Raw genomic sequence first — 16,239 nt, forward strand, 5'->3', positions numbered from 1 at the left:
ACGGTCTGTATTTAATAATCAATTATATCCAAAGTCTTTTAACAGATGTGCTTTTTATTTCAGTATTTTCTGAGATTGTGATAGTAGTTACAGGCAGTGATAGAAAAAGTCTGAGACATCATAACAGAAGAGTGAAATGGCCTACAATACCCAAAATATGTGGTGAACAAAGTGATAAAGACCATGTAGTAACCTTGTAACACATTTACGATGGGGTGCTAAGTGAGTCAAAACACACTATGATACTAGTTATGGCGGTGTCACAAAGCTTGTGCCTGGACAAACACAGTGCTGAGACTTCTTTCTTTTCAAATATTGTTATCCTTTACTATTATAACATTATGGAAAACACTGTATGATTACTATGAAAAATGCTGCAGATATCTTGAGATGTATTCTCCTTTTAGTAAGCATTATGTTTGGTTTACATTTCAGAAGTAATGAAATGGACAGAAAATATTCTGGTAACTAATTTACCATTTCCTTAATTAAAAAACCTGTTTCAATTTATTTCTGAGTCGGTAGTGCAAAAGTAGTCATTGAGATTTTGATTGTACTAAAATATTATTTTTCTCCAATTATCATTTAGATTATAGCTGCAGCATGTAGGCATGTTGTGGAATAGTTTGGCTGGAGCTGATTTTTAGGGTAAATGATATTAGAATTTTCCAGTAATTTTGTTCTGTGTGTAAGAGGCCCAGTACTGGTTCCAGAGGAGAATAATCTTTAACTTTTTCAAATCTCGCTGTTTCTCATGCTACACCTTTAATAATATTGTTAATTCTTGATTTTATAATCTCTGTTTTCATGTACGATACTTTATTTTTGTTAAGGGGAGACAGAACCTTCTCTTAAGAGAAAACATTTGTTTAAAAAACGTTTTGAACAGTAGAGGGCAGCAAATTTACCAAACAAATAAGTATATTATCCAGTGGTTACAACTTCACTCTGATTTCCACCTTAAAAGTATATATATACAGCAAACAAATATACTAAGTTCTGACTTATAGAAATCTATTTCAATGATAGACTAGGGAAAAGGGAGAATACTATCTACCATCCCGCATCCCACCTTAGAGCACCAACTTCCCATGACATAATTTTGTAGAATAAAACTTCAATTTACTGTTTCAATGGGCACATGCTAATAGAAATTCGAAGAGAACCTCGCCCCCCTGTCCACCGCCCGCCGAACAATGATCATTAGCAGTTATCCCTAACTTTGGGACGTAATGAAAGGCACAGGCTTGAGCAGAGCCTGCCAGGTAAAGAAATGCTAAGTGGCAGAACTGGAATTTTCTCTTTGCTGAGGTTGACCTTTTGAATCAGGCAAGAATTAAATGTATTATGTAGCAACCTAGAGTCACCCTAAGGCACACAGGGGCCTCATGGAAGTCAGTGATACACATTCGGATGGTCAGCCCACAGACAGACAGACATACTCATGATCCCACAAAACAACACTTTCCATGAGTGAATCAAGTGTTTTCAATTGTTCAACACAAATGTTAACACTCAGAACTATTTAGGAAGCACAACCATGCTCATACAAGACAACAGAAGAGCCGCAATACTGCTGCACCTCTTTCTACCCTCCTTGGGTCTCGTCTCATTGTGAAAAACGCAGCACACCTGTGCTCACAGTGAACGCTGGGTCAACAGCGCATGAGGAAGGTGTGTAAGAAAACTGAAAACTATGCATCACATACAATTCTTATTTAAAGGTAACCTATTTTTCAAGGTTTGTTTTCTACAGTTGCATTGTGCTGCTTTTCAGATTATAAAAATTCTCCTGTTCTCAGTATTCTTATTGCAGGCATGGGGTTTCTATTTGCAGTTCTGAACAAAAAGAAATTGCCAGGTTCTTTATAACTTAGGCTCATTAGATTTTTAAGCTTTAATGATATTGGCTACTATGTTTTATATTTACTGAGATTCCACAGTAAATGCTCTACACATTGTTAGGACAATTTTTTATGATTTAAACCAACAGATGAAACTCTCAATTTTTATAGCTTAAGCTTCTAGTGACAATCTTCACTGCTAAAGAAGTTTAACTTCACTGAGGATTTACGTTGCATTTCAACTCTGTACTGTATTTTCAGTGATTGTTTGCTCACTTTATCATGTGTGGGTTTAGTTATCGTAGAGAAAGATTACATCTCCATGTTATTTTCTATTTTCAAGCATAAAGGTGTTCTGCTGCTGCTGCTGCTAAGTCACTTCAGTCGTGTCCGACTCTGTGCGACCCCACAGACGGCAGCCCACCAGGCTCCGCCATCCCTGGGATTCTCCAGGCAAGAACACTGGAGTGGGTTGCCATTTCCTTCTCCAATACATGAAAGTGAAAAGTGACAGTGAAGTCGCTCAGTCGCGACTCCATGGACTGCAGCCTACCAGGCTCCTCCGTCCATGGGATTTTCCAGGCAAGAGTACTGGAGTGGGAAAGGTGTTCTAAACCAGTGCTTAATTGAATTTAACGTGGTTCACCTGTAAATATATCCAAGCCAGAGAGGATGTAGAATTTTTATCAATATAATCCCAGGAGAGAGTTTATATAATTGTCTCGTGGAATAAACTGTGGTTCAAGTCAGTTTAAGATAAATTCTTGGTGACTGCAGAGTACTTTTCTAGATCAAACATTAGGGCCATTTAATCGTCATTCCTGAATTTATAGTCAGTTGAGAATGCAGGCACTTCCAAAAAACTGTATTCATTTTTACTTTCCTATTAAAGAATATGAATATACATTCCATTGATTTCTAAGGAAGAGGAGGATCCCTTTGGCCAGGGTCTGGGAGAGGACTTCTGTTCAGATAGCACTGTCTCCTCTCCCCACTTCATGTGCCAGGGAATCAGGAAACCACAGTTACTAACAGCAGTGTGTGAGACCCCTCGTGTGTGCTTTGATGGAGACGGGGGTGCCTTTCGTCCTTAGAATCATACAGACTTCACAGATAAGCAACAGAACAAGGATTCCATCCCACCAACTTGACCACTAACTCCAAGGGTAAAACCTATCCCCATTCCCTTATTATTAATTCAATGTGTGTTCACTGAGCACCTACCCTGTGCCAGGCATTGCTCTAGGTGCTAGGGATTCAACTGGTGCACCAGATATGGTCTATGCCTCCAAGGAGCTTAAAGTCTAATGAGGGACACAGACAAGTGAGCAGGCTGTTACAATTCAGGGTGGTGAGGGGCAGTGCAGCGTGCTTTAGGAGGGCTCCTCACAGCAGGGGAAGCAGGCATCTGGTGTCTAGAAGTTAGGGTGGTGCCCTGGGCGAAGTGAGCCAGGCTGAGCAGGAGATATGGGACTTTCCACGGGAGGAAAGAGGTGGCAGAGAGAGCATTCCTGGCCAAGGGGCAGCTGGACAGAGGTTCAGGGAGGAGGCATGCAGAGCTCTCTGTAGAGCTGCAATGTGGTGAGACAGGAAGGGCAGGGAGGTACTCGGGGCTGCAGAGGTCAGCGGGGCCAGACTACGAGGTTTTTTGTGTATTATGTTAAGGAACTTGGCTTTGCTCTAAGGACCCTTGAGAGCTAGGAGAAAGTTTTGAGCAAGAGGCTTTCTAGGGTTGTCATAGCTATGGTGTGGAGACGAGATTGGAGAATTAGGGAAATGAGTTAGTGGCTGACATTGTAATCCAGATGTGGACAGTGGTGGGCCAGATGGACAGAGAAGGGCAGTGGCGCTTCTTCCAGAAGGCAGGACTTTGAGATGGTTGGGGAGAGGGGAATCCAAGATGACAATTTGGGAAGACTGGGCAGATGATGGCGTCATCTTGGAATTCAAAAGAGAAGCAAAGAGTACCCTAGCTGTGGTGTATACTTTACAGAAATTAAAGATGAAAAGAGCAAAGGAATGCTCACAAACTGTCTTGGAGTAGACGTGAGAGTGCTAAACCTCACAGCTTACCTGCTGTCCATTTGCTGTCCCATCCCTCTTATTTAGCAAACCTGCTCCCTATCCTCTCTCTCGTGTGTCTAAGACAGTCTCAAATCTTATGTAAACTCTATCAAAATATCAAGACATAGCCAATCTCTGCAATCATGCCCTATGGCACCACTGCTCCCCCCCCTTTTTTCCCTGGTTTAGAGAGGCAATTGGAATGGATTCAGGGTTGATGAAAAGAAGAAGATACTAGACTAGCTGAGCCCTATAATAAAAAGCCTGGCCAAAATGATACAGATGACTGGCTGAGATCATCTTGCATAAGGCTGGCCCTCAGCAAAATTGTTTAGGAGGCATAAACATTTTGGTTCTTTCTGTTTCTTCATGAGATATCCATTCTCACTTTTGCCCAAGTTTCTAGGTTCCTTTCACTGCCCTTTTCCTGTGGCAGCAGAGAGCTATCAATATCCAAATCTTCAACCACACCTGCCCTCCAGATCTTTCCATTCCTTTTAGAACTAGTTCAGTATACTGGGTGTATTGGTTTTGTGTCTTAACTACAATACTCAGGGCCCAGGTTGCTGGTCAAATAAATCCAGGACACGAATTTATTATAAGTGAACAAATTAACTTATACTATAAAATAGTTAATCAAATCATCTAATTAAGGTGATAATGACTACTAGCTAAATGTGTTTGCAGTTTAGCATTGTGCAGGTGATGAAATGCACCAGGTGTGAGTCTGTGGGCTCAGCTCCCAGGTGCAGTGCTAACCAGCCACGGGAAGCTGGGCAAGGTTGCTTAACAAGTGTTCAGTCTCTCTACCTGTAAAATGGGAATTCCATACATTTACTTCATACAATTGTTGGGATCATTATATGGTAATAAGGCATGAATTACAAGGCCTGACATCTTAAGTAAGTGCTCAGTAAGGAGCTACAACTATTGCTACTGCTTTTGTCATTGCTGTTTTTAAACTTGGAGTCTTCAAGGCATTAACCCAAAGACATGACTAAAGGGACATTTCATTCACAATGACAGGGACTGTGAATAAGCTATTGAGGGGGGCAAATTCATTCTGCGTGTCTCCGTTTTAACCACACTGGAGATGGTCTACTTCTTACAAATGTGGGTCTACTCTGCATATTGGTTAAACAGACTCCAGGTTCCTTGAGGTAAAGACTATGTCTTGCTCATTGCCATGTCCCCTGCACCTAATCCAATGTCTGGCACATAGGTGGTGCTTCATAAATTTTGTTGCATGAGTAAATACTAGAAATATCCTGATGGACAGCTTCCAAAATCAATCCTGTTTCCTGACACCAAAGCTGCAAAAGCATTCCGGGACAGTAACAACCCCCATCATCCTAAGGGTCTCAGACATTGTTAGAATGATCATTAATGTTTTGGTAATTACATTTAAATCTGAGGCTCATATTGCATGATGATTTTGATCTTTTCCATTTTATGCAATGGTGAATTCATGGTCTCATCCTAAAAATTTCAAAGACCATGATATTAGTTCTCATCCTAAAAATTTCAAAGATCATGATATTATATCATATAACTTAGTGAATGAGTTATATGTTTGCAGTGGAACCTGCAATTCAGTGGTGTTCATTTTTTTTTTTTCTTTCAGTTTTTCTGGTAAAGTCCTGTTACTCTAAAAGATACAAGTTAATTTGAAGAAAAGCAAAGAAGGTTTAGAAAAATATCCTGTATGAATTATGTGATTATAAGGTTCTGGAACATGTTTCTCAAGAATATAAGCATAAATACAGGGTTTGAAAACTAAATCAAGGACACTCATCTTGGGTGTGGTGCGCAACGGTTTCTAATCAAATTTCAGGGCTGACCTTATATATAATGATGTGGCTTCCTGGGTACTCTTAAAGACACTAACAAAGAAAACTCTCTATTTTCTGTTCACTGACACCTAACATTCTTTCAAGACAAGGACAAGAGTAAACTGCACAATGGTTTCTCTAGAAGCAGGTTTTGATAGAAATGACGCAGAGGAATTTCATAATTTCAAAGAGATCCTGAAGGCATTGGTCGAGGAGGGAAAGCAGAGGACTCAGAAAGGAGGATTAGGGGAATTAAGAGGGCCAAGGAAGAGCCTGTTTGTTAAACTGCACTTTGAGGAGACATGCGGTTATTTTCAACTTTATAGATCTTTTCCTTTGCAGATAATTAAAACATATAATTGGAAAAAATGCTGCAAAGTTAAATATAATCTTGATCCATTAGATTGACAATCAGTCAGGAGACTTGAGGCTTGGTAACCTGAGAGAGATTTAATAAGAATCAATTAAAACAATTGTTATAAAAACGGGCATTTGGAAAATTTCCCTTGAAGTCAAAGAAATATTAAGAAACCAATAATGGAAATGAAGGGATGGAACTGCTTGATCCCTTTGTATCAGAGAGGTCCAGGAATGATTGTTCTCACTGGCAATGTAGATGGGCAATTTAGTGCAGCATTTGAGTGTTCTTTTACTTTAAAAAAAAATTAAATTCAGGATCATGATTAGGCATAGTTATAGTTCCATGCCAATGAGTCCTATATTTGGTGGGTAGGACAGTATAATAGTGAGTGCATCTTTGATTCTGAGATAAGATGCACAAGTCATGATGTACAACAAGCATGATTTTTTAATAATGCCAACTAAATAAATTACCTTGGTGATAAAAATTGCTAAACAATATGAAGTTCAGGTTTATTTGGGAACCCAGGAAGCCTAGAGAACTGGCATTCTGTTTAATGACAAGTGCTTACTGGTCTCTCATGCTGCAGAATGGAGGACTTCCCAGGTTCATATTCAAAAATACTCCTCGGCTCAGAACGAAATTTCCTTGTGTCTACTTTTCTGTCTGGAGGATCCCAGTCATGCCTAGAAATCAACAACAAGTTACACATTAAAATCATTCTCTATGCTTAAAGCCATGGATAAAACCACTGAATATCTGTTTTCAAAGTTAATTATGATACAGACTTTTTAAAAGTGTCTCAGGATAAAATGTTATGCTGAAAAAAAAAAAAGCACACGTATGTTCTGTTTTACATAAATGATTTAAAGAAAGCCATTTCTTTGTTTTCATGTTGTATGTTCCTCTGTTTTTTTTCCTACAAGGATGTGCCTCCTGCTGGTTCAGTACGTTACACGAGGGGTCTGTGCAATAGATATGCAGACAGTGATGTGCTAGTGAACCCTGGGGTCACAAATAGCAGCTGTGTATGTTTGTGTTTAGAGTAAGTGGCGGCTACCCGCCATTAAGTCCTGTGAGTTTATCCCATCACTCTGTGACCTGGCGTCCTTGATCTGAAGTGACAGGGAGTAATGTACACGTCGTGTTTGATCTTGTTTATCTTGCAAATGGCATCGTAGTTTGTCTGCAAAAAGTGCAAAAGTTTCACTTGGGTTGCTGTCCGTAGGAGCAAATTGTGTGACAGGCTAGACCCTCCATGGTTTTACCCTTGAGAAACCAGAGCCTGGCATCTATTCTGTGCATAGGAGACCTTGGAGTCAGCTCTTTTTCCTGAACTAACATCCTTCAAGAGGCAGTCAAAGAGGGACTTCAAAAGTAAAACTCTTCTAGGTAGCTGAGGCTGAAGAAGGCTTCCTTTGGGAGGATCACTTTTGAGAAAGAAGAATTTTCTGCCTATAGATGGGGGCAGTTCTGGCCCATGGAACAGGATGAAATTCTGACTCTGTGCGAGGTTGGAGACACTCATATTCTTCAAGACAGGAGAGCTAGGGGAAAGCAGGTCCTGGCTTTCTAGTAAATTGATGAGCACTATTCGGCAGAGAAGAAAGCATTCTAGAAAATGTTAAGGGATTACCATGTTTCTTAAGGAAAGATTAATTTTTATTAGACATATAGGACAAATAATACATTTAAGTCTGAGTTAATCTTGGTTCTTTATGGTAGAGATACTGTTTTGTGTCTAGACTATTATTTCTCAAATTTAAGATATCATACCTGTAAACATATAATAATCATGAAGAGATGGCATTAAAGTCGAATCTCTTCACATATAATGTATATCTTGTCTTTGTGCTGTCTTGTAACCTATTTGATCGTCAGTTACTCTTCATGGTACAGCAGGGTGTTGAATATAATTTCTGGAATGGGTCAGTTAGATGGATGCTTAATAACCACATTAATACTAAATAATCATTACATTTTTATTTATTATTGCTAGTATGGAATGAGCTGTGACTTTAGTCAGAGCCAAGTGTGAGTCTGGCTTGGACATACTAGCTGCATGAGTTGAGCAACTTACTTTGATTTTTGAAACTACAGTTTTTTTCCTCTCTAAAATAGGTTTAAAATAGAGCATGTCTCATTGGGTTGTGTTCAGAATTAAGTGATATTATACAGGAAAAGTACTTAGATGAGTGCTCGTAGTGAGGTCTCAATGAAGGTTACCTATAAGTAGGGCTATTAGTCATCATCCTAATAAAAATGGCACAATAAAAGTGTGTTTATAAATTTTTATTTTTGTTTGAATAGTTTCTATAAATTATTTCAGTGGGGAAATTAAAATTAGTGTGTAGAAATGAGTCATAGGTGGACACCTGTTAACTAATGCCTTACTTATGAATAACCTTTTCTGTACTTTTGGATATCAGAGGGGAAATTTTAAATCATTAATAGTCCTAACAGTTTGGGGAACCTGAAATTTAACTGCATAGTCTCTGACCTGCTATGCCAAAGGGAGTGGGTGTCCATTATTTCTGTTTGTCATATGCATTTATTGATCAAAGAGTGGAGATGGCGCTCAGTTACTTCAAGTCTAACTAAGGTGACTAGGATATTATGAGGCAAGTGTTTGCTGCACTCTTGATAGAGGAGGTCACCATGGCACCTTTACTGATTAATAAGATGATATGTAGAAGGTTATACACAAACTATCTCGTAAGGTAAGCACCGATTCTTCTGCTGAATGCCGTGTGGAATTAGTTTTATCCTAAACTCACTGTTGGGCACTTTGAGGGGGAAAGCCTTACTTTTCTGTTGAAGACCGATCTCTTGCTCGAAATGGTGGAACCGGAGGAGGAATGGGCGGGGGAGGGACGGGGGACGAAGCATCCTTAAACGCATTGGTGCCGTTGTCGGAGTGGCTCTTGGAGAGCGGTCTGTAGGTCTGGGTCTTGGCAGCAGGATGTGACTGGGTACTGTAGGGCGAGTTGTATAGGCCTGTCGGGAAGCACAGCAGGGCAGAACAAGAAAAGAACAGAGACAAGTAACGCTTTTAAAGTGCATTAAACTATTTGTAATAAATAAAAATTCTTCTATTTATTTACAAAATATCCCATGATTTTACCAAGATTATTATCGGTAAACATACTCATAATGCATGCATTGAATGATATGCTCTTGATTGATTAATACTATTAATCATTATTAATTCATTAATGTACTATAGGCACAAGCATTGGTTACAGTGAATCCTCATCAATTATTATGGAATTAGTAATAATTCAGACTGGTACTAGAAACAGACTTACAGATACTTAGCAAATTTGCTCCAGGATAATGTAAACTAATAACACGTTTCCAATTATCTTCTGTTACTTTAGAAGCTTTGATTTGTATATAGTAATTGACATGTTAATTACAATCATATAAAATATTGAGCAAGTTATCTACATGCTGTGCAAGGCATAAGGAAACTTAAACCCTCAATAAGCTCATAGTACATCTCTGGAAAAGAGACATGATTAGAATTATGATTGAAAATAATTGGTTACATATGATAAAGGCCACATGCGGAAACTTATATTAGGAATTAAGATTTTAGAAGATGGTTGATAGTTGGAGAAGATATAAAAAACCTAGGGCACTAGAGTGAGCCCTGAAGGATCGGTTTGGGCTGGTAGGGGAAGAGGTTGTGGAGATAGCAGAGGAAAAAAAGAGGCAGAAAGTGCAAAGCATAGAACAGCACCATACAAGGTTAGTAAAAGGGGAAGAGACTGACTAGAGTTGCTTTGTCTACGGATTAAATGGTAAAGCTCTCTAAAGGGCTCTGTGAGTTGATAGGTAACTGCTGTTCAATTTGTTAATTATTCATGGATGCAAACCTCAGTATGAAAAATAATTATAAAAATTCTGAATTTCCTGCCACCTCAGTCTTTTGAGCTATTACTAATTTCACTCCTCTGCTTCTCTTGGAAGCCCATGCACATTGGCTATGACAAATAAGATACAGTCTCTACACTTTGTTTTGCTTCAGTTCCACAGTGCTTTTTAAGAACAAAACAGACCCAAAATGGAGTCACTCATGCTAAGCCCCACGTCATGAAACCGAGACTTAACTTAGTTACAGTTTTGACTCTCCCAGAAACAGAATCTTAAACCAGTCCATCAGAAATTGCCTGGTCAGCATGAGTTAGACACTCTGCCTGACAGACCTCTACCCTCCCCTCAAGGAGAGTGACCTTCTAGCAACGTGCTGGCTTTTCTCCTTGGTATGACTTCTTGTTCCTGCTTCCCTCTGCCTATTTAAATTCTTTCCTTGTGTTCAGCTCCTAGGAGGTCCTTTCTGTCTGCTAGATTGAATGCCACCTGATTCATGAATTGTCATATAAAGTCAATAAGATCTTTGAAATTTTCTCATTTGGGTTTTGCATTTTAACAGGCTAAACCCAAGAGGGGAGTTGGGAGTACCTCTGACCAGTATATAAAAGTTGAGGGACTCTTAGGCGGTCGCCTGTTATCATCTAGAGGAGTGAGGGTTGAAAGCCAGATTCTTGCAGCTTGTTGAGCTTGTTCTGCTTGTATTTTTTTTTTTCTCTATTTGTCCTTGGATGCTAGTAGCAAAATCCTCAACAGTTAAAAAGGCCCAAGTGCTGGCCTTCAAGTGTCACAGAGAGGGCAACCTCATCTAGTTCAGGGGCCAGGCTGACCCAGGGAGAGGAGGCTGCAGCTGCCAAAGGGGACGTAGGCCCCCAAGCCTGCTATAAGAGGGGAATACAGACACTGTGCTGTAGTCCTGAGCCCGGAACTGGCAAGTAACTGGAGGCCCTGTGCAGGATCCCCCGATGTGATATTTAGAAGACAGCTGTAATCAGAAACATTTTTTAGGGGCCCCTCATTCTAGCCTGCAGCCATTCCCAAGACACCAGCTCACAGAAACACTAGTGGAAACGCCCAGGGCTGAAGCCGTTCCATCATGACCACTGGCAACTGAGTCAGAAGAGTGGTCTGGCAAACTGGGATTTTTAAAAAGCTTTCTATGAATGGTTGCATTTGGAGCAAAAGCATGGACAGGGTCACAAAATACTTTGCTTGACTTGTTTTATAGTGAAGTGTAATCTGAAAGATCTGACGCAATTGTAAGGATTCTTTACTGATAAAAGGAGACCTTTATCTTACTTTGTACCCCTATTACAGTAGGTTCTTCCCTGCTGTCCTTCATATTTTGGTTAAACATTCCTGAAGCTGAGAATAAACTAACAGTGGGGAAGAAGCCGATAAAATAGTATTAGTTCTCATTTGCATGAGAAAAGATCCACTTTTTTTTGTTACACATGCTGAGAAAAGAAAGAGAGAGACACATGCACAAAAGCATCTTCCTAATTGTAGAAACTGAAATCGTGCACTCAGAGTGGTTAAAAAAAAAGTGGGAAGTTCTTCCACGCATGGCAAGGCACAGTGTATTCATGGCAAGCAAGGAAACCAGCCTACCTGCATTATATGTATAAGGAGTATTATACATGTCTGTGTCATCATCTAGAAAATGAAACATAAATATTATGGTAATACAGATTCGGTCACCACATCCTATTGAGATGGCAGAACTTCAGGGAAACAACAGATCTGTTAGAAAGCTAACACGGTTTGCCTAGTTCATAATGCCAGTTTAAAATGTTCAAATATTACGTTTTGGTTTGTTTTGCTGGCCCTCTGCAAATTGACTTCTCTGGGCTGTAACAGCTTTGCTCTGCTGCCCACTTCACAGCATATGGACGTCAGTCCTTTCCCCCTCTTTCCACCTGTTCTGGATCATGAATTTCCTTTAGTAAGTGCTTTAAAGATCTCTTATCAACTTGGTGAGACTCAGCTATGGCCCACTCTCTTGACACAGGTTGGATCTGTGAGGACAGAGGAATCATGAGTCTGTTTAAGCAGACAATAGCCAGGCTTGTTTATACTGTGAACAGGGAAGGATGAATGGATAAGGCCAGAACCTCTGGTACTCCTTGAGGGTCATCTTCTAAGAGGCTTTCTGGCAGCTCAGGGGTGAAGAAGAAGCACAGGTGTCTGGGAATTGAGGGGTGATCTAAGAATAAGGGCTTCCCTGGTGGCTCAGACGGTAAGGAATCTGCTTGCAATGCAGGAGACCCCAGGTTTGATCCCTAGGTCGGGAAGATCCTCTGGAGAAGAAAATGGTAACCCACTCCAGTATTCTTGCCTGGAGAATTCCATAGACAGAGGAACATGGCAGGCTCCAGTCAATGGGGTCACAAAGAATTGGACAAGACTGAGTGACTAACACTTAACACTAAGAGTAAGGAGGAGTGTTGAAAAGAAGGGAGGGCCATGAAGTTTGCTAGAGTCTTGACATTTTGTGTGAAACAAAACTGCACAGAAGAGTACTTATTCTTCCACCCACAAAGACCTGATCAGAAAACAGAACTACATACCCGGCTTGTGTACCATGTGGATTTGCTTAAACATGGTCTTGTACCAGTCCTTCGGTCTGTCAACTGTCTGTAAAAGAAAATGTCCCAAAGTTACAAAACTGGTCACAAATAGACGTTGTTCCGCTTTCTATATTTTATCCTTTTTCATAGCAGATTCGGTTCTGTAATACAATTTTCTCTTTATTATTTCATGATGACAGTATCACATTACTGACCAGGGGATTTTTGTAGAAACTAACACCTGTGGCTGGTGATTTGTTATGTAAGTAAATATTGAAACACTCAGGTCAATACTGTTTGGATAACAAAAGATGTATTAATACATCTCTGGTCAATAAGCTGATATCACTAGACAGCATATTAAAAAGCAGAGACATTACTTTGCCAACAAAGGTCTGTCTAGTCAAGGCTATGGTTTTTCCTGTGGTCATGTATGGATGTGAGAGTTGGACCATAAAGAAAGCTGAGTGCTGAAGAATTGATGCTTTTGAACTGTGGTGTTGGAGAAGATTCTTGAGAGTCCCTTGGACTGCAAGGAGATCCAACCAGTCCATCCTAAAGGAGATCAGTCCTGGGTGTTCATTGGAAGGACTGATGTTGAAGCTGAAACTCCAATACTTTGGCCACCTCATGTGAAGAGCTGACTCACTGGAAAAGACCCTGATGCTGGGAAAGATTGAGTGCAGGAGAAAAGGGGACAACAGAGGATGAGATGGTTGGATGGCATCACTGACTCAATGGACATGGGTTTGGGTGGACTCCGGGAGTTGGTGATGGACAGGGAGGCCTGGCGTGCTGCGGTTCATGGGGTCGCAAAGAGTCGGACACGACTGAGTGACTGAACTGAACCGACCCACAGTTTGTAAACATATTACCCCTTGTTTGAGTTTAGGATGAGCTGGAATATTATATGCTATGGTTTTTTTCCAGATCACAGTTGTGCCCAACCCTGGGTAGTTGATATTTCCACAAGCTTATTTATATAAAATTAGCTAAACTGAGCAAATTCTGAGAGACAGTGAAGGACAGGGAAGCCTGGTGTGCTGCAGTTCACAGGGTTACAAAGAGTTGGACCCAAGTTAGTGACTGAACAACAACAAGTTGAATCAAAGCTATAGTTTTGTAATTATAGTTCATAGTTATAGTTTTTTGTTGCACTCCTTTTGGTGATAATTATCATTATCCATAAAAACTTGTTAGTATACTATTCAATACATTATTTTTAAAATTAACTGGGCAATATTTTGGATGCAAACTGTATTCTGATCATTGGCTTAGAATTAGAGAAATAAAAATTTGATATTTACTAGTGTAAGTTAATAAAATACTGAATATAGTAAATAATTTAGTGTCCTGGAGCAAGTCCAAAAATTTAGCTATTGCTTCAAAACTCCTTTAACATAATAATAAAATGTTGGCAGTATTTGCTGTGCTAAACTGCAAGTTCCTTAAAAGCAGAAGCTTCTTATCTACTCTGCTTTTGACATAATGTAAACAGTAGGCTACATTGGAAAGCTGAGATTAATGTCAGATCAACCTAGATTCAATTCTTGGTTCCTTTAATTACTGTTTAATATTTCTCAGCAATGTGAATTTGGGCAAGTGAGGTAACCTTTTAGAGCCTCAGTTTTCTCTAAGATGAAATAATTATATCCACATCATAGAATTGTTATGGAAAATGAAAGAGACAGTGTATGCAAAAAGATCTAAAACAGTGGCTAGAATATAAGAAATGTTCCATAAGCCATAATAGTAGAAAATCTCAAATATTTACAGAATAAAAGAATGGATGACCTAGGTTTTTGGATGGAAGTCTGCCTAATAGTATACCTGTAAATGGGTGCCTATGCCTTATAATCATAATCAAGATTTTGCTTGGTAAGCTGTTCACCTCAGCTCTTCCAGGGTTATTCCGGTAAGAAACATGACTGTTCTGTCTATAGTAACTAAATATACCATTTTTTTAGATGGTTCTCTTCATACAAAATATTCTGTTAGGACAGCCATAAAAGTAATCATGTGTTTGTTACACTGAGCTTTGGTGTACATTTTGTATCCTGATTTTTCTCTCCAGTGTGGACATTGTGTTTTTTTTCTGGAAACTGAGAGTTTGTCCTATATCTAAATTTCTTTTGCTAAGAATATCTGATTCTGATAATCACGACAAATAGAGTACCATCAAGGGCTACCTGACTTTGTTGGAAATCGCTTCTTCATTCATTTTAGGCTCTTTTTACAGTGGAAATATTGGGTGGACTTATACTCAAATGGTGGGAGCTGGTGGGGGAGGAAGTGACAAAGCAAAGTCTAGCTGTTATTTGCTTGTTTAAACAAAGTAGCTGAACTTGTATTTTTAAGGGACATTTAGTTTCATAAAAGATGGATTTCTTTTTTTTTTTATTAAGCTTTGATTCCTCTGTAGTCTTTAGCAATAAAAAATAAGAAATAACACTGTGTAAACATGTTTCCCAGCCATACCTGAACACCACCGATGGCAATGGGGAAGCTGAATAAGTGAGTTATATCACTGTATATGGCAAGGTATCCTGACAGACGGGATTTTTTTTTTCCCCTTCACTTGCTAGAGGGCACATATCAGGCAGGATCTTCGTTGTGCCATCTGCTAGCTTTATATGGTGAGCACTGAGATACCAGGAAATGCCCAAGTTGGTTGACAAAGAGGAATATGAACCTGGTAAATGGGAACACTTAACCTCTCCATCTCTTTCTCAAAGAAGTCCTCTAAGCATTTAAAGTTCCTTTTATATATGTCCTAATGTAGGTTGTTACAGCAAATGGTGAGATTAAGTAAACAGAAGTCTACTTGAATTTGAAAAGTTTACTGTCTTATGTGTTCTTCAAAATGGTTTTGCATTGACAGTAGCTATTAGTAAATCACTCTTTGGTTGTTTTCTCTAACTTGGCTGAATAAACCTGAAAATTTATATTCCTCTAGTTTACAAAACATCAGAATTCTACATTGATTTATCAGGCAGAGATTTCCAAAAAGGGGAAAGACACGTATTTTCTACCCACCAGTGTTCATTGTTCTGTTCTGTTTTTGCCCCTTTCCAGCTTTGAAAAGGCTCTACTGGTGTTATATTTGAGGTAGAAGAAAAGAATCTTGTATTTCACTTAACTAGTTGGCCTTAATTACACAGTCTCGTGGGAGCTGGACCCCAGCGGGTTTTGTTGTTGTCGTTAAGGATGGCAGTAAAAGGCTGGCACAGACGTCCCAGGTCACATGAGAGAGGGCAGTCTGGGGAGCTGCTCCCCTTCCTGCAAATAGCTCAAAGGTGCGTTTGTTTAACTCTTGGCTTTCTAGAGTTTCTAGGTGACTTTACAAAATTCTGTGTCCTTGGTCTATGGAAATCGAGAGAGACAATGTGTATAAAGGGACCTAGCACAACACCTTGGAGAAGGCAATGGCAACCCACTCCAGTGTTCTTGCCTGGAGAATCCCAGGGGTGGGGGAGCCTGGTGGGCTGCCGTCTATGGGGTCGCACAGAGTCGGACACGACTGAAGCGACTTAGCAGCAGCAGCAGCAGCAGCATACCTAGAATATGTCTAAAATGAGCCTACAGTCTAAACTGTCTAACTGAGACCGTGAGACTATAAAATGGTACACTGACACAGCACTGCCTTTGGTGTGCACCCTGAGCGGAAAGCCCATGTGAAGTAATGTAAGTCA

At 39.8% G+C, this 16,239-nt stretch overlaps 1 protein-coding gene across 44 annotated transcripts in view; it reads right to left on the reverse strand.

Annotated features, from left to right (window-relative positions):
* The window catches only part of SORBS2 (sorbin and SH3 domain containing 2), a 211,665-nt gene that overhangs the window by 55,342 nt on the left and 140,084 nt on the right, over positions 1-16,239 (reverse strand). For 40 of the 44 annotated variants that reach the window (NM_001372109.1, XM_059882291.1, XM_059882288.1 and 37 more), the window contains 4 exons: positions 12,548-12,614; positions 11,589-11,633; positions 8,909-9,098; positions 6,673-6,787 (listed from right to left, as the gene is read on the reverse strand). In NM_001372109.1, the coding sequence (NP_001359038.1) occupies positions 6,673-6,787; positions 8,909-9,098; positions 11,589-11,633; positions 12,548-12,614 (417 nt within the window). The remainder of the gene's footprint in view (positions 1-6,672; positions 6,788-8,908; positions 9,099-11,588; positions 11,634-12,547; positions 12,615-16,239) is intronic. The other 4 variants (XM_059882293.1, XM_059882298.1, XM_059882265.1 and 1 more) reach the window with 1 other exon arrangement.

Source organism: Bos taurus, chromosome 27 (genome assembly GCF_002263795.3).
Source record: "Bos taurus isolate L1 Dominette 01449 registration number 42190680 breed Hereford chromosome 27, ARS-UCD2.0, whole genome shotgun sequence".
Lineage (NCBI taxonomy): Eukaryota > Metazoa > Chordata > Mammalia > Artiodactyla > Bovidae > Bos > Bos taurus.